Consider the following 21,484-nt stretch of genomic DNA (forward strand, 5'->3'; position numbering starts at 1 on the left):
GGCATCTTAGGGCTTGTCTGTACAATGCATTGTCCGTGTGGGCAATATATGGAGGATTGTATCTATAGGAAGGTTTCCTGAGTCTATGAGACACAAATGGCATCGTTCAAAAGCCTTTCTATAGAGGTGATCCATTAGCTTTAGCACGCAGAAAAATGAGCTCACAGCTGCCACTGGAAAGAAGAACTAATGTTATCAACATTACAATAATGTATGTCATCCAGATTTAAAACGGGGATCCTTGAGTTCAAACAGGATCCAAGTCAGTAAACACAAAACCAGGAAAACAAGAAAGAGTAGAGATGGGACATGGATGAAATAAATATAACTTGCTAAGCAACAAAGAAGATTGTCTTTGGTTTTTGTTGTTGTTGTTGATTGTTTGGTTTGGTTTTTTGATATGGGTTTTTCCTGTGTAGACTTGGGTGTCCTGGGCTCACTTTATAGACCAGGCTGACCTCAAACTCACAGCACTCTGCCTGTCTCTGCCTTCCTGAATTCTGGGATTAAGAGCATGTGCCACCATGGCCAGCTAAGAAGGCTGGTATTTATTGTGTTTGAAAACACTAGTCATAGGTGTTTTTCTATAATTTCATTTTGTCTATGGGGAGGCTGTATGCCTTATTAGAATAGGGAATATGGCATAGAAACACTTAGACTATGCTCCTATAATTTAATTTCTAGGTGGCCTTAAAAAATCTATAACGTTCTTATGTGCTTATGAGAAGAGGCAGAAAGGAAGTCAATGTTTCCTTTGCAGCACATTTAAAAGTCAAGTATGGTGTGTGGAATGCAGGAGGCCTGCTGTAAAGTGTATGTGGAGTTTTAGGATGGTCTGTGACGCATCTCTTAGAATACACCATTTCCAGGTATCATGCTGCAGTTTGAAGAACTACTTGGAACGAGTCACTGGAAGAGGAAGTGGAAGTCTAGGCTTGAGCTTGACTGAAAATCAGAAAGTCACCACTTCTCCTATCCACTTGTTTCCCAGAGGGACCACAGCAATGCAGGGATGGTATGCCATTTGCTGGATAGAGCATTGTTGAAATAGCTTCAGGGCCAGGCCTAGGTTTCTAGAAGGGAGTATCAAGTAAAAACAGACCCTTCAGACACTCCAGAGTTTGTGGGACATGTTCATTCCTTTCTTTATTTACCAACCATGAAAGACCTTCCAAGCTCAGGACTGGATGATGACAGTATTATTTTCAGAATTTGCCTCTTCTCTTTCAACCTTAATCTTCAGTTCTCTCACCTCTCCTCTCCTCTCCTCTCCCCTCCTCTCCTCTCCTCACCTCTCCTCACCTCTCCTCTCCTCACCTCTCCTCTCCTCTCCTCATCTCTCCTCTCCTCACCTCTCCTCTCCTCGCCTCTCCTCTCCTTCCCCATCTCATCTCCTCCTCTCCCCTCCCCTCCCTTCCCTTCCCCTCCTCTCCCCCCCCCCTCCCCTCTCCTCTCTCCTCCTCTCCTCTCCTCTTTCAGTCTCTTTCCCCCCACCCTCCATCAGCTTGCATCCTGATTCTTTGACTCCCTTAGCAAGGAAGGACACCTCCTGAACTTTTGTCTATCAACTTCTGGAGAATAGATGCTGTGACTGTGATGACTCCAGTCCCCCAGTTGCCTCTGAACATAAGGAAGGATGTACTGTCCTTTGTGAGGAAAAGCCCTCCTTACTAACAACACTACAGACAGGCATGTCTATCAGACTGACTAGTGCACAGTGCCCAGGAGCTTCCCTCAACACTAAGTCCTAGGATTGAGTTTCCTCTTTATGTTCACACATCTCCTGGTTGCCTGTCACTTGTGCTTCAGGACGACTGTATCCACCTGACTATCTTGTCTCTGGTCCCTATCTTGAAGCTCTGTATAGCAGCGGCCAGATGGGTACCATCCATGTATCTCCTGCTTCCATATTGGAAGCAGAACGTGTGCTGCTGTCATCAGAGCAAATGTAGGCCCCCAAATCCCCTCCCTACAAGGGGCGTCTTGATGTTGTCTTCTGGTGGCGTGGACTATCTATGGTTTCTAGGTGGCTATTAAGTCTGGTTAGAGCTTGAGGAAGGAGAGAGAATGTTGTGAACAATCCTTCCAATGTCATATTCTGTAAAGTGAGACACCAGGCCAGTGTCTCAACTCCAAGATGCTAATGAGGATTAGGAGTCAGTTACCCCATACCATGAATGATGGCCAGTCCAGGGGATGATATCAGTTTCTGTGGATGTTAGGGCATTTAGTGGTCTAACAGACGTCACACGAAATGAAGAACCAGGGCTGATCAGTGCCTAGAGCCGTGTGCATGTTTGGCAGCCAAGTGACAGGTAAAGAAACAATTCTTTTCATGCTGGAATTGAAGCAATTATTTTTAGTTTCTATGTTCACACTCTTAGAGTTACCACCAGGCTGGTCATGAACCCAGAACCTTGGCAAGGAGACAGACCTCGTCTGATGCATTGCTCCATTTATTTTTTGTCACTCTTCTCTCACAGGATGTAGCCTGTGAAAGGCCCATATTTACGATAACAGAGACCACAATGCACCCTTCCTTATCCACTTAGTGGACACACATTTAAATTTGTGCATGATTTATTTGCTGTCTAGAAGAACAGAGAAGCAATTCAGACACATTGCTGTATCATATTCTCCGTTGGGCCATTAAGTCTGAGAAGAAAGGCTGTTACATGTCTTAAAATATTGCACATGCAGGTGATAAGGAGCAGGTTATAACTGTCTCAAAGTCGACTGCTCTGCAGCCTGCAAACTCCTCCCACAGCTGCAGGTGAGTCCCCGCAGAGGAAAGAGTTTCAGCCTATTCCTCATAGTAAATATGAATACAGTTAAGAACTGAGGTGCCAGACCCTGTGACAGTGGCTCCCTGTATTAATGAAGGCCCTGCTCAGCATGGAAGATTGCTTTGATGTGGTGACTCAGAGATAAGCCATTCACCTCTCAAATTTCACGTTCCTGAAATCAACCCTTATTTATGCCCTAACCCCTAGGAGTAAGATACTGCCCACAAACCGATAGTGAGAAAAGCTGAGTCCCACAACATACTCACCCCAGTTCTCTGAACTTCCATGAAAGTTGCTCTTTGGAATGACTTTTCCCACACAGCCAGCTCACTGCCCAGCTCCACATTGAAGACGTGGCTCTTCCCATGGCTGGCCAGGACACTGAAGCAGTATTGCCTGGGGTCTTCACAGTCAAAATCTTGGAGACCAAGATACAAGTTTGCCTGAAGCCAGTAGTTGTCTGAAATCCAGAACTGAAAAACAGTTTGGATTGGAAATGAATCAGGGCTGAAAGGTTGAGCCTGGACTATAGAACCCAGCCCAAAATGTGGGAAGAGGGTTGCATTTGCCTAGTCTGGTACAGTTGAGTGCTTTAGAGATTTTTCAGAAGAACAAAGGAGAAGAAATGCATTGGATATATCCTGATGATCTGCCAGGCTCACTCAGCTGCCCTGCCCCCATCTAACAACTGGTATCCCCAAAATGTGTCTCTGATGTGCTTGCTAAGAGCAGCCATACCCCTACTGGGACTCCTCCTGTCGAAGCTAGTTATAGGGACCTAGATGTCACGACTTCCAGATGGTAGTATGGAAGCAAGCAACAGGGAATCCTGAAGGAAGTTTCTGGAACAGTCTCCCCCTCATCCACAGATATAAAAATGATCTACAAAAATATTGTTCAAAAGCTATGCTCAGACTCTGATCACTGAGGGTGAGCCTTTCCTCCAAGAACTCTGGTAACTACTATTTTTTATATTTTTTTTAAAGAGGAAAAAAAAACCTTTGAGACTCTTATTCAGAGAAAACTGAGGAAACAAACTGAGGAAAAGCCCAAAGGAACTTTCTGCCTACACCGATTCCTCAGAGGGGCTGAGTTCTGCATTTCCAGGGAGGAGTTCAGGCTCAGAATGATAAGTTGCAGAGTGATACCTGCTGTTGTAACTCTTGAGTTCTGAGGTGACTTGACAGCCAATGATACCTATCTAACGCAGAGCCCAAAGGGTACTCTTGCTCTTTCTCTTTTTCAACCACAAATTGTAGCAAAGGAGTTAGTTCACAATTAAATGAATAAACCTTAACTAGAGACGGGGACAGTGAAGAGATGGCACTTAAAGAAGAAACTGAGCCAAGAGGTATAAGTGGGGACCACTGTCATTGACATTAATGGATTTATCATAGGAACTATGCATTTATACCATCTTGTTAACAGTAATAAAATGACAGGAACTCTGATCACTAAGACAACACAACTAGTTGGCTATCTAATAATTTTAAATAATTGGTACAATAAAATATCATTTATTTATAAGGAATTGTTTCTGAATAGACTATGAAGTACTAAGCAGTAATTTATACATCTGGCCACATAGCAACATTCCTAAGGACCTTTAAGTAAAGTGAGCTCTGATGTCTGAGTCGTATCTCACACCATGTAAAATTAGACCCTTAGCATTTGGTAAAGCTTCCTCCAGATGACCACAACCAGAGAAGGCTGAGAGTCTCGGCAGTGCACTGCTCAGGCCTTGAAGAGATGGAAACCTTGGCTCATGTCACAGGAGACAAGAAGGGTGTGGTGGTGGCACATCTTGCAAGCTTTTCCCCACGTCAGGGGCCTGCCATCATCCTGCCAACACTTAGTTGGCAGAGGCGGGAGGTTAGTACAAAGCCACCTTCAACTATACAATGCATTTGAGACCAGCCTGGGAGGTGTAAGGCTGCATTAAAAAACAAAACTGAGCCAGACCAAGCAACCAAGCAACCAAGCAAAGATAAAATAAAACTTCCAACAACATAACTAAAAGATTTCCCTCTGAAACTGAGGCCCCTGGAGCTCAGTGGAATCCCGTGTGTCCAGTGGCTCACCTTGGTGGGCTCTGTATTTATGGATTCCATTCATATTCTCAGCATGTCAGTACTACAGTGGAAACAGACAGATGTCCCTTACACTGAGTCCTTGTCAGTGATGACACCTTCCAGTTTGGGGAGACTGACATCCTGGCTATGGCTCCACTACATCAGAACTGTTAAATACATTGGACAATCTGACAGCTTTATGTGACCGCTGTGGGTAACCCTCCCTCTTCCTTAATTTTGAATACTTTCCTCTCATCGGATGGAATTGCCTTACTTCTTTTTCTGGTCTGCCCAGTCCAGGTCACAAATTTGAATTTGATTACTAAAATAATTCTCAACAGGGCTGAGATGGTGGCTTAGCAGAGAAGAGTTTTTTTTCTTTTTCTTTTTTTTTATTAATTTATTCTTGTTACATCTCAATGGTTATCCCATCCCTTGTATCCTCCCATTCTTCCCTCCCTCCCATTTTTCCCTTATTCCCCTCCCCTATGACTGTTCCTGAGGGGGATTTCCTCCCCCTGTATATGCTCATAGGGTATCAAGTCTCTTCTTGGTAACCTGCTGTCCTTCCTCTGAGTGCCACCAGGTCTCCCCCTCCAGGGGACATGGTCAAATGTGAGGCACCAGAGTTGCAGAGAAGAGTTATTGCTCCACAAGCATGAGGACCTGAGTTCAAGTCCTCAGCACCTGGGGAAAAGCCAGGATGACTCTGTATCAGGAATCCCAGTGCAGTTAGGGGCAAGAGAGGAGGATTGCAAGAGCTTGCAGTCAGTCTACCTCCAGGTTCAGTGGACACCCTGCTTTAAGGGAATAAGGTGCAAAGAACAAGACACCTATATACTCTCCTTGTCTCTGCAAATTAAAGGGTGTGGGCACCCACAAACACACAGAAACATGCATACACACCCCCTCACCCATCTATCTATCCATCCATCCATCCATCTGTCCATCCATCCATCTAAACACCCACCCATCTTTTCATCATTCAGCCACCATCCATCCATCACCTCAATAAGCAATAGCATGGCAACATCACTGGCCTGGAAGAGCTAGTGGAACAAGAAAGGTTCAAGCCATCTTATGATCTCAAAATATCCCTCAATGGCCATATTGCCCCTCCCACTCTGAAGGGCATCTTATCTCTACAAAGCATCAATTGCCAAGGATACCTACCTTGTGAACTTTAAACAGCACCTCACAGAGGTTATAGGCACGTTCTGCTCGTCCCCAATCCAGTGTGCTTACCTGAGGGAGGCAAACAAGACACATTTGTGCAGGAAGAGGAAGCTGCTTCAGCTAAGTATTCAAGCAGTTACCAGTGTGGAATAATCCTACATGTCTTGACTTAGATGCTCAACTTCCCTTGCCCTGGCTGACAATGCACCTTACAGTCTGTTGTGGCTTCTGATTCTGTGTCTTGCCCTGGTGTGCAACGCAAACACATGAATACAAAGAACACTTTATTGAGACCAAACTGGTAATATGAGAAAGTTATACTCCTAGGCGGTAATTTTAGTTTAAATGCAGGTTTAACTCAATTAAATTTCAGTTAAAATGCAGAAAATGTAAGATGAGTATGGACGTGAGATGGATCAGTGTGACAATCAAGCAGACACACTGTTGACTGCTCCTCAGTTCCTTGGCACTAAACTTCCTGGACTTTTATGCTTCAGAAATGAATAGAAAATTTACCTAATCAACTTACTTTAATATGTTTTTTTTGTCAGTTTGGCATACCATAGCTCATAACTATTACATTTTGGATGATGTGTTATGATTTATACTTTACACTCACACATATGACTTCTGAATTCAAATGTTTCTGGTAAAGATATATACAATTCTCAACAGTCTCTTCTGTTGACCATGCACTTAGTCTTCCAGTCAGTAAACTTGAATAGGGGTTTTCTGTGCTGGCTTGAGATGCTGAATCCACATGTGTTTCATCAGCTGGTGGCTTCCTAGCAATCATCCCACCACACAAAAATGCTGCCAAGGTACTTAGACACAAAGCCACTGATGCCAGAGCCCTGGCTAACAGTAAATTTGACATGGAAACCACATTGATATGTTACCATTTAACTTGTCATTGCTCCAGAGACAGCTCTCTGCCTCTGGAACGGAACAATAATAATAACAAATATTTGAAAAATTAAAGCTTAATACAAAGCAAGTAGGATAAAAGTGTTAACATGAAACTTGGCTTTGGATCAACACTTGGGCTTGGCATGGCTTCTGGACTTGGCAGATGGTAGTCTTTGCTGTGTCATTCAGATTCAAAACCTCTACGATTTTCGCACCCCTCCCCAACGCCAAGATGCTCCGGGTACCCAAGACAGCACTGCCCTAACTCAAAGACAATGCCCACTGAGCCTGAGCTGCCCCTGTCTTCCTGTCCTATAGTCCTGTTCACCTGAGCCAGGGAGATGCAGACGCTCCTCAGGGTAGAGCCTCAGGGCCATTGGTATTACTGCACAAAAATAAGTCACACATGGGCAGGCAGCATGCTCAACTTTCCCATTAGAGAAGCGCTGATTATTATGAGAGAATTAAAACAGAAAATGATTGAATACACGATTCAGAGACACGCTCCCTTAGCAGCGGATGTGATGTTTAACTATGCGTCATACATATTCATAATTTTGCCTTTTCAAAAAGTAGTTTGTAAAAGAAGCTTTTTCCCCATGTTGTTATTTTTTTTCTTCGGAAACAAAATATGAATGGTAGCTCAGAATTTCAGTGTGTAGGTTCATCATGTTTGTAAGCCTGACCTTTGTGCTGGACATTTTAGACTGCGGTTACATCTTAATCATTCTAACAGTGCCATGATTATCACATTGTGGTCGTCATGTCCTGGTACCCTGTTGCATCCAAGGCATCTTCATTATCAGCTCGTCATCAGCAGATGGCAGAATAGCCTCCCTTCTATGTTCTAAGGTAAGGGAGGGAGAGGTAGTGCTTCTTACTGTTGGCCAACTCCAGGCCTCCCTCTGCTGGACTCAGGGTATTGTCTGGTTACTCAAGTTCCTTTTCTCTTACTGTCCCTACGGGGAGGTCATGCCACTGATGCTCCCAGCTTGTGTTATGCATAGATCATGGCCTGTCGCTCCTCATCTCAGTCACTGTGATGGATTCAGGGGAGAAACCTTGTCCAGAGATAGAGATGAGATAGAAAACACTCAGACTTCTGAGGAGAAACACTTCATCAATGGACTTGGGGCAAATGCACCACCTGAGCATTGCTGGAAGTCACAGCAGGCCTCAAAGACTTTGGTTACTGACAATCTCTTAACATTGATTCCTCTGTTATAACAACATGTCACACAGAGGCAGAATGACCCAAATGGGGGAGCCAGGGGGCAATGTGGCTGCCCTCTATCTCCTGCTTTTTCTGTAAACCTATGACTCTTTAAAATCAGACTGCTTAAAAAAAACAGCTCTTTCTCTTTGTTCCCTTCCCTCAGGTGGCCTGGATTCCATGGTCTCTTGCAGGCTTCGCAGAGACTCAGACGTGAAGTCTCTCCTCATATCCGGAGAAGAGCCTCAGTAGCCACGTACTTGAGCTTTCACCTTTCACTCATCTAACACTGTTGGGTTTTGCTCACCTAGTGCACCCTGGTCTGCTACCCAGCAGGCCCTGGGTGAGGGCACAGGCAACCTGTGCAGAGAGGAGTGTGAGCTGAACCAGTAGTCAGACTTGATAGCTCGCAGCCAGTCTGGTTCTAGCCTGTCCAGCAGCCCTTCCCCACATGGCTGTGGTGTGGATGCTTCTACCCCAGTAGAAAAGCAAACAGGAGGAGTCTTTCAGTTGCTCCTTGCAGAAGATTATCATGAAAATATCTGTCACATCTGCAGGTTTTCACTTTTTTCTTTCCTTTTTAAAAAATTGATTATAATCTATTCAGCTTATATCCCAATTGTTATCCCCTCTCTGTGTCTTCCCATTCCCACCCCCTCCCTCTTCTGCCCTATTCCCCTCCCTTAGACTTCTGGCAGAAGGAGACCTCCTCCCCCACCATACAACCACAGCCTATCAGGTCTCATCCGGATAGCCTGCTTCCACTTCCTCTGTGTGCCAGCCAGGAAAATGATATGATAGTGTATATAAGTGATGCCCAGAATTCCCCCAAAGAACTCCTGCAGCTGATAAACACCTTTAGCAAAGTGGCTGGATACAAGATTAATTAAAAAAAAAAAAAACCAAAAAACAGTAGCCCTCCTATATATAAATGACAAATAGGCTGAGAGAGAACTTAGGGAAACTACTCCCTTCTCAACAGCCACAATAATGTGAAATATCTTGATGTAATTCTAACCAAACAAGTGAAAGATTTGTATGAAAAAAAAAAAAAAAAACCCTTCAAGTCTCTGAAGAAAGAAACTAAAGATAGATATGAGAAGATGGAAAGATCTCCCATGCTCATGGATTGGGAGGAGCAACATAGTAAAAATGCCCGTCTTACTTTTTATTAGTTATATATAGCTGTCGAGCCTGGCTGTGAATCCTGAATTCTTAACATAACAACCGTTTGTGAATCGTTTAGGTACATATCCCGATATCCACATGGCTCAAGTAGGAAACAGCTGACATGAGCAGCTATTTGACAGATATTATTTAAATATTCACAACCAGAATATAAGTGTGAAGTTCAGGGTCTCAGATCTTCCTGGTCAACAGTGCTGTGACAAAAGTGAAGGTCGTGGGGACTCTGAAGTTTCCACCTTAGTGCCCAGGGTTGATGTCTTGAGTACAGCTGCTGCATCTGCCAAGCTCTCCAGGACAGAGGTCCTTAGCCCTGTCTGTGTTTCAGATGAAGCCCAGTGACCTGGGTTTTAATTTCTAAGTAAATTGGCATTAGTGCATCGGGAAAAACTCTAGTGGGGCAAGTGAGGTGACCCCCTCAGCTTCTCTTGACACCCGTGAATGCTAGATTCTCAGGTGACCCCAGAACTAATCCTTAGTGCCCACTGCTCTAAAGCTGCACGGCCACAGTGTTCCTCCCCTCTGCTGAATTTGTGAGGGAACACTGAGACCCCCCCCAAGCTTTTGAGAAGGAAAGGAAGACTGAAGGGATAAAACTACTGTATTTACAGGCAGATATGCATTTAATTATTGCTCTCTTTACAAGAGAATTGCTGGCTTTGCAAATGAGGTTCTCTATGATGTCATTTCCTTAAGTGGAAGTGTCCCTTGTACTGCAAGCACAACTTGTTTTCTGCTACGAAGCTGCTTCCATGGTGCTTCTCTCAGGGAAGGCATGAGATGCAAACAGAGAAGGAGTGCTCAGCTCCACCCGCTGAGCTATCATCTAGCTAGCTTCTCTAGGAAGTGGCTTCACATGGCAGTCACTGGCCCTGACAGTGACTTCGCCTGGTGATGCAGAGTCAAGACAAGCAGAGGCTAAGCCAACCTCTTCAGGTCTCCTGAAAAGTGCCTGCGGAGAGGTCCACAAAGAGGCATTCATGTGAGCCGAGCTAAAGATTTCTAAATCATGTGACAATCTTGCTCCTCCAAACAATGGCACTTGATGACTTTCTTAGCTGTCTGGCCTTATGTGGCTTTCTGTAGAGCAGACATCTTGGACTATAAGATACACTATATTGGTATCTTTTATGGTTACTGTGGGATACAGGTCATATCAGAATGACTCGGCAGTCCCATATTGGCTATATCCTCATCTGCAGGTTTAACATAATTCAGTTCTTTCCAGATAAACTTTTCCAAATGATAGAAACTATCTGCCTAATTGACATTCTTCAAATCACTGCTAACACTTCCTGCAGGCACAAGGGCCCTCACGACAAAATTTATACACTAATGCTGCATGATGCTGTTGAAGCGATTTCACAACCTTGGTTTTAACACATTTTAATGATGTTTGAAAACATGACTAGCTGAAGCATCACCTTTTACATTCCTATTTGCAAGTCAGAAATAAATATTCTATCAATGAAGGTGAACAGAGTGAAGGAGTGGGGCTGAGGGTCTCGGCGATGGAGGGCGGAGAATGGATGGTGAGGTGCATTCCATGCTAGACCCTACTTCTTCCTCAGCAGGACACCTCACTGTAAAGGCTGCTAGCCCCCATACCTTCCCCACACCCACCCTCTCCCCAAAGGCGTACAGAAACCAAGCATCTTTGAATGAAGGGCATTATGTTTTAACTCTTCCTAAATTTTCTGTAATGAGAAACTTTAGCTCCTTCCAGATTCCATTTCAAAACTCAGACAAGATATGTTGAGAACCACAGCTAAGTGAATATTTTGACTTTTCTGCATTGTCTACCTTTCCTAAATGCTTCTAACTGTCCCTTGGGATGAGGGCTGGGCATTCTGTAACCACTTCAGGGAAGCTAGTGACAACCATTGAGGACCATTTGCAGAGTTTCTCCTCCCCAGAAGTCACTTGTGTAGCTTCAAACTCCTGGCACAGGAGACCCCCATCTCCTTCCTCTAGAGGGGATGTGCTGACTTTCGTGAGATGAGGTCTATGCTATGGAGAGATGGGTATGTCCCCTACTTAGAGATGAGTGACTTTGGAGCTCCCATCTAGAACTCAGATCTTTGCATCTGAGGGTACCATGAGCACTGCTGGGCTCACGCACTGGGGAACCTGACACTGGATGCTCTGTAAGTCATTAATGGCTTATCTCTTATCCAGGAGCTTCAAACTTCATGAAAGATTAAATAAATAATAATATATTTATTAAAACATAATGCTTTAAATTTGTGCAAAGTGAAGACTGTTATTGGAAATTACTAGCAATGCCAAAATATAAATCCAAGGCCCAGGAAACATATATAAATATTTAGGTATAAATTCCCTTGCCATATTGTGTGCATTGCTATGGCAACAAAAAGCTGTCTAATATTTAAAGCATGACTTTTGTCTTTCGAATTTTATGTGCTTCAGAGTCTTCAAATTTACTCACATAAGAAAGCCACCTTGTGTTCACTGCAGCCCAGTGGGATGTTCCAGTCAAGTGTTATTATCTCTGACATATGACTGGGGAAATTGTTGGATAAAGAATGTAAATAAGTTGCCCCATGTACCTGGCTGGTAAGCGGAACAATTATGAAGAGAACCTGTAACTTCAAGTTATTAACCTGCAGCCAATTCCACTGAGACATGGAATCATTCTTCTTCATTGTACCATACAATCTTTCCTATCTTGGTTTAAAATATACTTTGCTTATTGTGGACAAAAGATGGATTGTTTGAAACATTTCATTTTGTCCAACACTATTCTATTATGTAAGGTAAAATTTTATCTTTCTGCTTAACACGTTGTCTAGGCTGCTTTCAGCTTTTTTCCATCTTGATTTAGTAAAAAAAGGCTGTCCATCTTAGAGTGCACTGCAAGTCTGTCTCTGTCTCTAGAAACAGATGGGCATTGAAATATGAAAACCCTGCTTTGATGGTCCGGCTTCAAAGCTGTTGTGTTTTAAACTTTTGTTTTTACTTCTTGTTGATGCTGTACACTATGGAATTAAGGCTTTCAAATTACTCACAAATTAGCTCTAACCCCTGTCCTTTGCTGCCCTTCATTAGAAAGGGAAACAGCTGTTATGTCTACTTGCACTGGTGCAGCTGGCTGGGCAGTATGGTGGCAGCTGGACATCATAGCTGCCATCACACTGCCCTACCCTATGATAGCTTTTGTCCTGGACCTTCCTGCTAAGTGGAGCCGTTGTCTGATGGGGCCAGTGTACTTGGCCAAGAGTGTGGATAGGCTTCCTCCATACATCCTCTTTCCCTCTCTTAGAGTCCAACATTTGGGAACATCTTCTGTTTCCTCCTGGAAGTTGCTTCATGTTGATTTGAGGGCTTAAAGCACAAAATGCTTTTGAAACTTGCTAGCTGCCCCTACCTAAAAATATCCAAAGGATTGTTTTTTTCCTTTTATATCCCGTTTAGGGAGTTTTATGATATTTCTAATTCACTGAGTACAGCTGTAGAGTTTTACTGTCTTCCTACATAAGTGATTACCCAGCCAGTGACCATTCACCCATCAGAGAGTGTCTGTGTAAGTCACCTCACCTCCTGACCAGCTGTGGCTTTATTATCATTTCACAGGGATAGCAGTGACATCAGAGAATTGAAAACTATAGAAGACATAAGGGCTGTCCAAATGAAACTGGGATTGACATTGGAAGAAATGTTTATTCATGCATCACACAGCCTTCACCATTTTATATCTTTCAGCATAATTACCACAGGGAAGAAGGTAACTCCCCAGGCCTAGGGGAAGCATGCAACACCATCACAATAAAAGATTCAGACAGATGGTCAACATGCTCATGTGGTCCCCAGTGTTGATATTTCCTGTATGATGCTGACATCCCTATTCCTGTATCATAGCTGAGTATGAGCGAAGGCTTTAAGGCTACTCAAAAATATTCACTTACTCTGGTAGACAAAAACCATATAAATTAATTTAGCAACTTTAACGAACATTAGTTTACTTTCAGAAGAATTTAATCAGTGTGTATGCAAAAATGTAGGTGATTGTAATAGAGTAAGTTTACAACATAATATGTTTTAAAGTAAAAAATCAAACTTGTAATTAGACATATTGTTTTCCTAATCTGGTCCTGGGGAAAGAGAAACTCATTCCTGAGAAAACCAGTGAAGCTAGCAGTGTTCGTTAGTGAGGATATTTCCCAGCCTTAGCTTTTCATTTTATACAGGATGCACACCCCAAGGGAAGCTGAGTTAAGGGTGCAGCTTCTGCAAATATAAAATTGTTCCAAGCATTTGTGTTATTTTTATCTCCTATTAATGGTAGAAGTTTATGTTACTATTTGTGTGGATTCTGACTTCTCAGAGACGTGAAACTAGCTTGTTTGCAGTTATGGTGGTCATATTCCCAAAAGGAAAAGAAAAAAAAAATGTGAGTTTTTAAGCAGAGCGCTTACAACCCATTTGCTCAGCCTGAGACTGGTGTGGGTAGGAAGTGGAAAGCAGGCCTATAGAACAGCAGCACCCATTCTTACATTTATTTGATGAGTCCCAGTAAAGCAGGCTGTTCGCTTTAATCAAACCTGGAAACCACGTGACAAAGGAATAGCTCTGGAGATTTTATTACTCAGACATTTAGTGGGAAATATCTAAAGAGTGGGGCTGTGTTTTGCTTTCACTGCATTTTGTGTTCTTGAACCACATAACTCAACCCAAGAGTTGTCTGCATCCCACCTCCGCACCAGCTGATATATTTGAAGCACAAAATGCTACAGCCGCATCCTACTGGCTGAACTGAAAGACAGACACGGATCCTTTATGAGTTCAAAGTAGGTCACTTGTGCATCCTAACCACTGATGTCTAGGGAAGGCCACGGATACCCAGCTGCCTCTGCCTTCTTCCAGGGCCCACTCTATCTGCTGCCCGTCTCACATGAATAGCTACAGGAACAGGCCCCTGCACCCACCAGATGTAGAGGCACCCTTACCGGAGGACTGCTGAAAATGTAGAACGATGGTCCCTTTAGGGCCAAGAACTTGGATCCGAAGGTCTGAGAGTTGTCGGTGGCACCTTGGAGCCGCTCATTTACCCAGCCCATGTGCACCACCTGCAGAGGGAAACTGCAACATTAAACTAAGCCAAACCTTAATGAGAACATCCCAAGAGCACACTACTAGCCGCACTCAACATGCTAGGTTCCCTGACTTCAGCACAGCATGCCCAGAAATGGGGGAGATCAAAGAAGTCCGGGTAAATCTTCAAGTTCTAACTCAAGTAGGCAGGATAGATGTATAAGGCAATTTGTGGCAAATACTCAGACCTTTGTAGGGTAAGGTGCTACACAGCAGCTGAGCTGTGGGCTTCTTGTATTTCTTTAAAATGTGGTGCTACAGTAGGGCTGGAGAGATGGCTCAGCTATTAAAGGTAAAAAGGACCACAACCCAAAGGGCAGAAGTGCAGTGTTGAATCACACTCTATGAGGAGTTAGTACTCCTGACTCTCTTATATAGATGGAAAAATAGCTAATTATACTTAGTATATATGTATCATATATAGTAATATATATTATATGTAATAACCATATATAGCATCATACAATGTAAAAAAATGATATAGGCTTTCCTTAGAGGTAACTCTCTAACCCGGAAGATAATACAAAACACAAGATTCCTACAACTCAGATAGTTTCAGTCTCCTTACACGAAACGTAAACTATAGTATCAGAATGTGGCTCAGGCGTGTAATGGGAATAGTGATGCAATCTGAGAACTCAGTGAGGGATGTCACCATGGGAAAGAACAACCCTCATACTACCAAAACTTAGAGATGACACATACTTTGTAGTAAATGTTATGAGTAACTTCAGTTTAATTTTCTCATCTCTCCATTTTGCCATTTCAAGGAAAACCAATTAGCTAATAAACAAACAAACAAACAAATAAATCCGTATTCAAGAAAATCCTAAACTAAGATAGAGTTCCCAACTGCCCCCACTTTCTTTCACTATTTTTTAGCAGGGTCTTACTCTGTAGTCCTGGTTGTGCCAGTACTTGCTGTGTCAACCATCTTGGCCTCAACCTCATAGAGATCTGCCTGCTTCTGTCTCCCCAGTGCTGTGCTTAAAGGCATGCCCCACCATGTCTGGCTTCTCAGCACTTTTAATGATATATCGTATGGACTATTTCAACCACATTTCCCAGGGTCTTTCAGGGCTGAGGGCCTTGTGTCCAGCATTTTAGGACAGGGGCAGAAAGCTCACTAGCAATCCCTATAGGCTGAAGAAGAGCAGCCCTGCATCAACGTTTATCCCCCAGCTCCCGGCAATATTCACTCTCACATGTGACAGACCTGCCCTTGAGGTCAAGATGTCAGCTGGCAGATAAAATACAAGCAAGACAGGCTCTGGAGAATAGTAGCATTGGCTGAATATATATTGAATACAAATAACTGCCAATCCGATCTGTAAGTTTGCAGTTTATTAGAATTTGCATACACATATTTAAGCAACGCACATGGATATTCAAGGGTGTGCAGTGCTTGTGTTTATGCGTGCATGTAAAGTCCAGTAGACTCTCTGGGCTGGTCATTTCTCAGGCTCTATCTTCCTTGGGTTTTTGAGACATGGTTTCAGACTGGCTTAGAAGTCAAGTCTGGTAGACTGACTAGCATGCAAGCCCTAGGATTCTACCTGTCTCTGAAGCCCAGTGGGTTATAAGCACGTACACAATGTCAAGTTTACTTCTTACCAGCTACGTGAATGAATCTCTACGGCCTGTGAGGCAAGCATCTCACCAGCTGAGCTATTCCCCAGCCTTAACTCTGTCTTACACGTGTTCCAAAGTGAGTCATCTCAATGTGATAAGATAAGGTGACAATAATATTATTTCAAAAATTTCATGTGTAACTTGGGATGCCTTTAATACAGTTGGGCACTATTATGAATGGAAATAGAACCCACAGTATCTCATAACTATATGAGTTTAATACCAGTCTTAGAAACGCCCCTGGCACAGTCTGCAGACAGAAGCAAAATGGTATTCGTACTGTGAGGAAACTGCTGAAATTTCTGTCCTTCTTGAGTGTCTCCTGGATTTGGCGACATTCCAGATAGAAAGCGCGATAGCAGTAGGGTCTTCTGTCTTCTTCCTCTTCATATGGCCATATACATAGCACTGAGCTCTGAGTAGGTATGTGGCGCACAGCCACAGAAGAGAGGACGCTGACACTCACAGGTGCGTTAATGAGTATAGATAAACGCAAGCCCACAGGAGACGAACGGGCACTGTGGAGAGCTGGACGGCAAGTCAAGGCTGCAGGTGTGGGTTCGGGATTCCCGGCTGACGCAGAAACGCTGTGATCTTTACCTTCCCTCAGCAGCAGAATTCAGACAAGGCTGAACTACCCTCGGATTCCAGTTCATTTGAGGGCCACCATGGGTCGTGAGAGCTACAGATATTAGCTGGGAACCCAGAGCTGCCTCTGGAAGTGCTGTAACCAGCATTTGCCTCTCCTTGACTGCTCTGCCCTTCACTCCATCGGTGCCTGGGTGATGCTGGTCTCTCCGCACTTGATCAGTACCATGCCAGGCACATAATTCAACAAGAGTTCCATATGAGGAGTGGCCAAGACGCTGCTGCTCTAGCCACGGTGACAGCTCAGGTTAGTGAGACTGTGACTCGCCAATTAGCTGGATATGAACTTAATTAAATCCCATGTGTAATTTAATTCTGCCTAGCTAGCACAGAAGTTATAGCATTGCCACTATTCAGAGCACTGGCTGCCTTGTGAATCTTTTTAATGCATGCGTAGCTAGTTCATAAATAATCTACGGGTAGCTAATCTTATCTCTTACATTATGGATGTTTTAATGACTTGCTGCATGTTGTAAGAAGTGTACATGACACTTTCACGAATGCTGGCCTGATGGTATTATGCGGCATAATTAACTGGGGACCCAGGGCTTCACCACCTCCACAGAGCAGTACATTCTCACATCTCTCTCTTCCGCTATCGTTTCCGTGCAAACTCCTGGCTTTTGCTGGCTCAGTGTGGATACTTGGTAAAGCCTACACCAGATTGTGACTACACACCTGTTTTGTCTTCTGCCTGAAAAGCCAGTTTCCTCTGCTACTTACACTATCCTTGGAGTGTCAATCAAGTCAAGGCATTGCCAGCTCCCTGAATTGAAGTCTAAGTTAGAAATTTTAGAAGAAATTTATTTTGGAAATAAAGGTGTTTGTAGTTGTATTGGGGTGAACGCACTTTGGCTCTCACTTTGCTGAGAGAGTTCATACTTTGTGCTTATTGTCATTAGGTTTATGGTGTGTGTGTGTGTGTGCATGCGCGCGCGCACGTGCACATGGAAGTGTGTGCACGCAGGTCAAAAGTCAACAATGGGTGTCATTACTCAGGGCTGTCCATCTTTTTGTTTTTTTAAAAAGGGTCCCTCATTGGTCTGGAATTCACTAAGACCAGACTGGCTGGCCAGTGATCAGCGGGGGTGGGTGGGAGGTGTCTTTTGGCCTCTGCCTCTTTAATGCTGCAATATAAACACAATTCACCATGCTTGGCTTTTTTTTTTTTTTAATGTAGGTTTTGGGGACCAAACTCATGTGTTTATGCTTGCAAGGCAAGCACCTTACAAACGAAGGCATCTCCTCAGCCCAGCTTGCTCTTTGCTTTAGATAACAGTCCTCCACTTTGAGCAACAATTTATAATGTTAAATCCAGGTCTAAGAATCTACGCTCTGTGCTTTTTGTACCGGCTTCTTTTGTACCTTTTTTCCTTTTTATTTCAGTGTTAGCAGCTGTTAGATGCTATGCTGCACAGTTTTATGTCAACTTGACAGGTGCTGAAGTTGTCTGAGAGGGGGGGGAAACTTAATTTTTAAAATGCCTCCATAAAATCGGCTGCAGGCAAGTTTCTAGAGCACTGTCTTAACTAGCGATTGATGGGAGAGGGTCTAGCCCATTGTGCTTGGTGACACCCCTGGGCTTGTGGTCCTGGTTCTATAATAAAGCAGGCTGAACAAGCCATGAGGAGCAAGCCAGTAAGTCCACGTCTCCACGGCCTCTGCAATAGCTCTTAGAAATTTAAGTCCAGAAGCAAAAGTATGCATAAATAAAATCACAGAAAATAAAACTTCAGATTTGAATTGCCCAACATGACTTTGTTTTGCTGTACAGATGAAGAAATTGAGGCCCAGGTACCAGTTTGTTCGACATTTCTGCAACAAAAGGTCATAGCTGGCCAAGCAGGGTAAGTCTAATGTCATGTCAGCCAAGTGTGACACGTGGTTGAATCATCAGAGCAAGCTCATGCCTCTGAGGTGAAAGGTAAACCATGTAGCACCTGTGGGCTCCTCAAAGAACCTGCAGTCCCCAGAGCTGTCATCTCACTGTAGGCCCCTGATATCCTGTGACAGGAAGAGGTGATTTCCAAAGTAAAGGAAATGTATTTGGGTGATAGACCAGTACTCTTTCTGTGTAGGCAAGACATTGAATCCACCTGCAAACGCCACCATTCCCTGAAGCAATCCAGATTCGTGTCCTGGACACACCACTTGTCGGTGGCTCCCTGGAACTCACTAGCCTCTCCACTCCAGGAGACCTGTGGTTTCCACTTTGTTTATCATGAACAATCTCTCCTGTGGTCCTAGAGACCAAAGCAGGCAGCAGAGCCCTGTAGCCCCCACTGGACTGGCTGAAGGAGCTGAGGAGCAAGGACCACATCACTTCCTGCCGTCTTTGATGGGGGCTGACTTCCCGAGTACAGACTCTTAGAGATGCTTCAGGGTTCTGAGGGGCTAATAGAATTCAATTTCAAAAACAGCAAGTCATTTGTGAAAAACAACAACACAAACTCAGTTCTACCTCTCACCAGCACCAGATAAATTGAGAAAACTGTTACCCGTGAACCAAGTGGAGGTGTTTTAATGGAAACACTTATAAGAAATTTATTTTCAAACTGCAAAGTTTAGCAGGTATATAATATTTTAATGTGAGAAGATACAGAGTGAATGCTATTCTAGTTTGAAGACATTTATGGAAGTATTACTCATAAAATAGCTAACCCCTCATTAAGCTATGTAAAACAAAACAGTTGATGATTAATTTATGAAATATTGAAAGTAGTAACTTTTATTTAGAAGTCAGTATATAAAATGTTGACTAAAAGGCCCGATTAAAGCGCAGGCTGAATTAATTGTCTTTCTCAGTCAACACTAAATTGAGAGAGGAATGTTCTCCTGGGTGCCGTTGCCTTGAATTTGGATTCTGATGCTAACCAGTGTTTAAAGAGCATTCATAAGCACCAGTTGAAATAAGAGGGATACATTGGTATTAGTTTTCTTGAGGCTATAAACATGCTTCTGAAAAACTATGAAAGATGGAGTTCAGATACCCGCAGACTGTAAATGAGTTTCCCCTCATATGTTCAGCCTAATACGTGGCTAGTAAGCTTTCCAGGAGAGGGAGGGCCAGGAGTACTCACTAAGCTGATGTTTAAGAGGGGCCTGCCACTGGGAGCCTTGCCCTCAGTAAGGCACCATGTGAGGTCACTGCCTGGAGTGGGGTGACAGAATCTCACCCACCAGCATTTTCCCCTGTCAGGCCAGCATCTCTTCATAGCCACAGCAACACACAGAGATGGATGTTGGAAACTGAATTTCACCTCTGTGTTGACGACTCTGCAAGGCTGATTTGGTCATAGGGAGTTGGGATGTTGCAACTCCAGAGCCAAATTATCTTAATTTATCTTTAGCTTCCTTAATAACCATTCATGGCTCCCTCTGTGTTTGATCTTTGCGGCTGGCGCCATCTCCACAGCTAATAATGCCACCAGACAACACGTGAAACCTACAGTTTAGATTTTCCAACTCTGCTATATATAACCTACCTGGTGCTTATGTCACCGTATTTGAAAAGTACCTCGACTTATGAATTTCTCTGTTCTGTTACTATAAAAATTTCATGCAAGCTGGACTATGGTATTTAGGGTGTGGGACTTCCACCTGTGTTTGTGGGTGACGACTCCTGCAATGTGGCTCCAGAATACACCCTCATCTCCCCTTTGAGAGGAGAACGATGCTGTCGAGTCAACAGCATCATAAAACAAAATAATCCGCAGTCACACAGGCCTTCCTTTCTCTATCCTAAATCCCCTCTGGCCTCCACAGTTCTCGCTAAACCCTCTTCAGATCACATTTTCTACTGAACACAACCCACAGACAACACTTATCTCAGTAAACACGGGCAATCGGAACAGTCCCCCAGTGCGTTCCCAAATAAATAAGCTTTGAGTTCACACATGGGACAGAGTCTAGCCAATTCAGTATGATTCTCATTGGCGTTCTATCTACGTTTCACATAAGGAAGCAGGCACTTTGGGGGGGTCTGTTATCCTCCTGAGCTGAAGGTGCACACACCTACCTGGTCACAGGGAGAGCAGCATTTATTTGCCATTTTCATCTGTAGAGGGAAGACAGCAAGGGGTCAGTGTGCCATGCACATTAATGCCTTCATTTTTCAGCCTGTCTAAATGGCAGCTGAAATTAATCAGCCCAGGAAAACTTGACCAGAAATGACTTTCCTTAATGCCGTGCTTTTCCTCAGATCAGAGCAAACACAAGTTTATCACAGTAATTCTCAAAGCAGGAGAAGACTGAAACAAACAAACAAACAAACAAACAAACAAAAAAGAGCACAGGCACTAAGGCTGCCATCCCCAAATGCCAGCCCTTGAAGTGAGGGCAGCTGTGAGATGACAGATGACGCTTAAACTTTACCTTGCAGGAAAAAAAAAAATTAAGGCAGGTGGCCTCTATGCTGAACTACATTGACTGATACCCACGGTGGGCAGTCCATCTTTTACTTATCCCTCCAAACCCTGTAGGTGTCACTTTCAGTACTTTGACCAGTGAAGAGCTGGAAGTGCAGAGGAATGTATGCCCAAGACTGTGAGTCCACATCTCTGCTCCACCATGCTGCCCAGGGGTCACCCATGAAAGTCACCCAATCAGGAGAACCCTATACCCACTGGCACTTCTTCAGATGTCAATGCATCCCCATGTCTCTCCCTTTTGTTTGTTTGTTTATCTATTTAGTTGTTTAATATTAAAAAAAAATTCCTTTATCCACCCAGACCATAGGGATTCAAAGTATG

The 21,484-nt window shown here is 43.7% G+C and overlaps 1 protein-coding gene across 4 annotated transcripts in view; it reads right to left on the minus strand.

Annotated features, from left to right (window-relative positions):
* Sntg2 (syntrophin gamma 2) overlaps positions 1-21,484 on the minus strand; it is a 206,040-nt gene that overhangs the window by 49,298 nt on the left and 135,258 nt on the right. For all 4 annotated transcript variants that reach the window (XM_051144464.1, XM_051144472.1, XM_051144490.1 and 1 more), the window contains 4 exons: positions 20,752-20,790; positions 14,309-14,428; positions 6,032-6,103; positions 3,053-3,259 (listed from right to left, as the gene is read on the minus strand). In XM_051144464.1, coding sequence (XP_051000421.1) covers positions 3,053-3,259; positions 6,032-6,103; positions 14,309-14,428; positions 20,752-20,790 — 438 coding nt within the window. The remainder of the gene's footprint in view (positions 1-3,052; positions 3,260-6,031; positions 6,104-14,308; positions 14,429-20,751; positions 20,791-21,484) is intronic.

This window comes from Acomys russatus, chromosome 1 (assembly GCF_903995435.1).
Source record: "Acomys russatus chromosome 1, mAcoRus1.1, whole genome shotgun sequence".
In the NCBI taxonomy this organism is placed as follows: domain Eukaryota; kingdom Metazoa; phylum Chordata; class Mammalia; order Rodentia; family Muridae; genus Acomys; species Acomys russatus.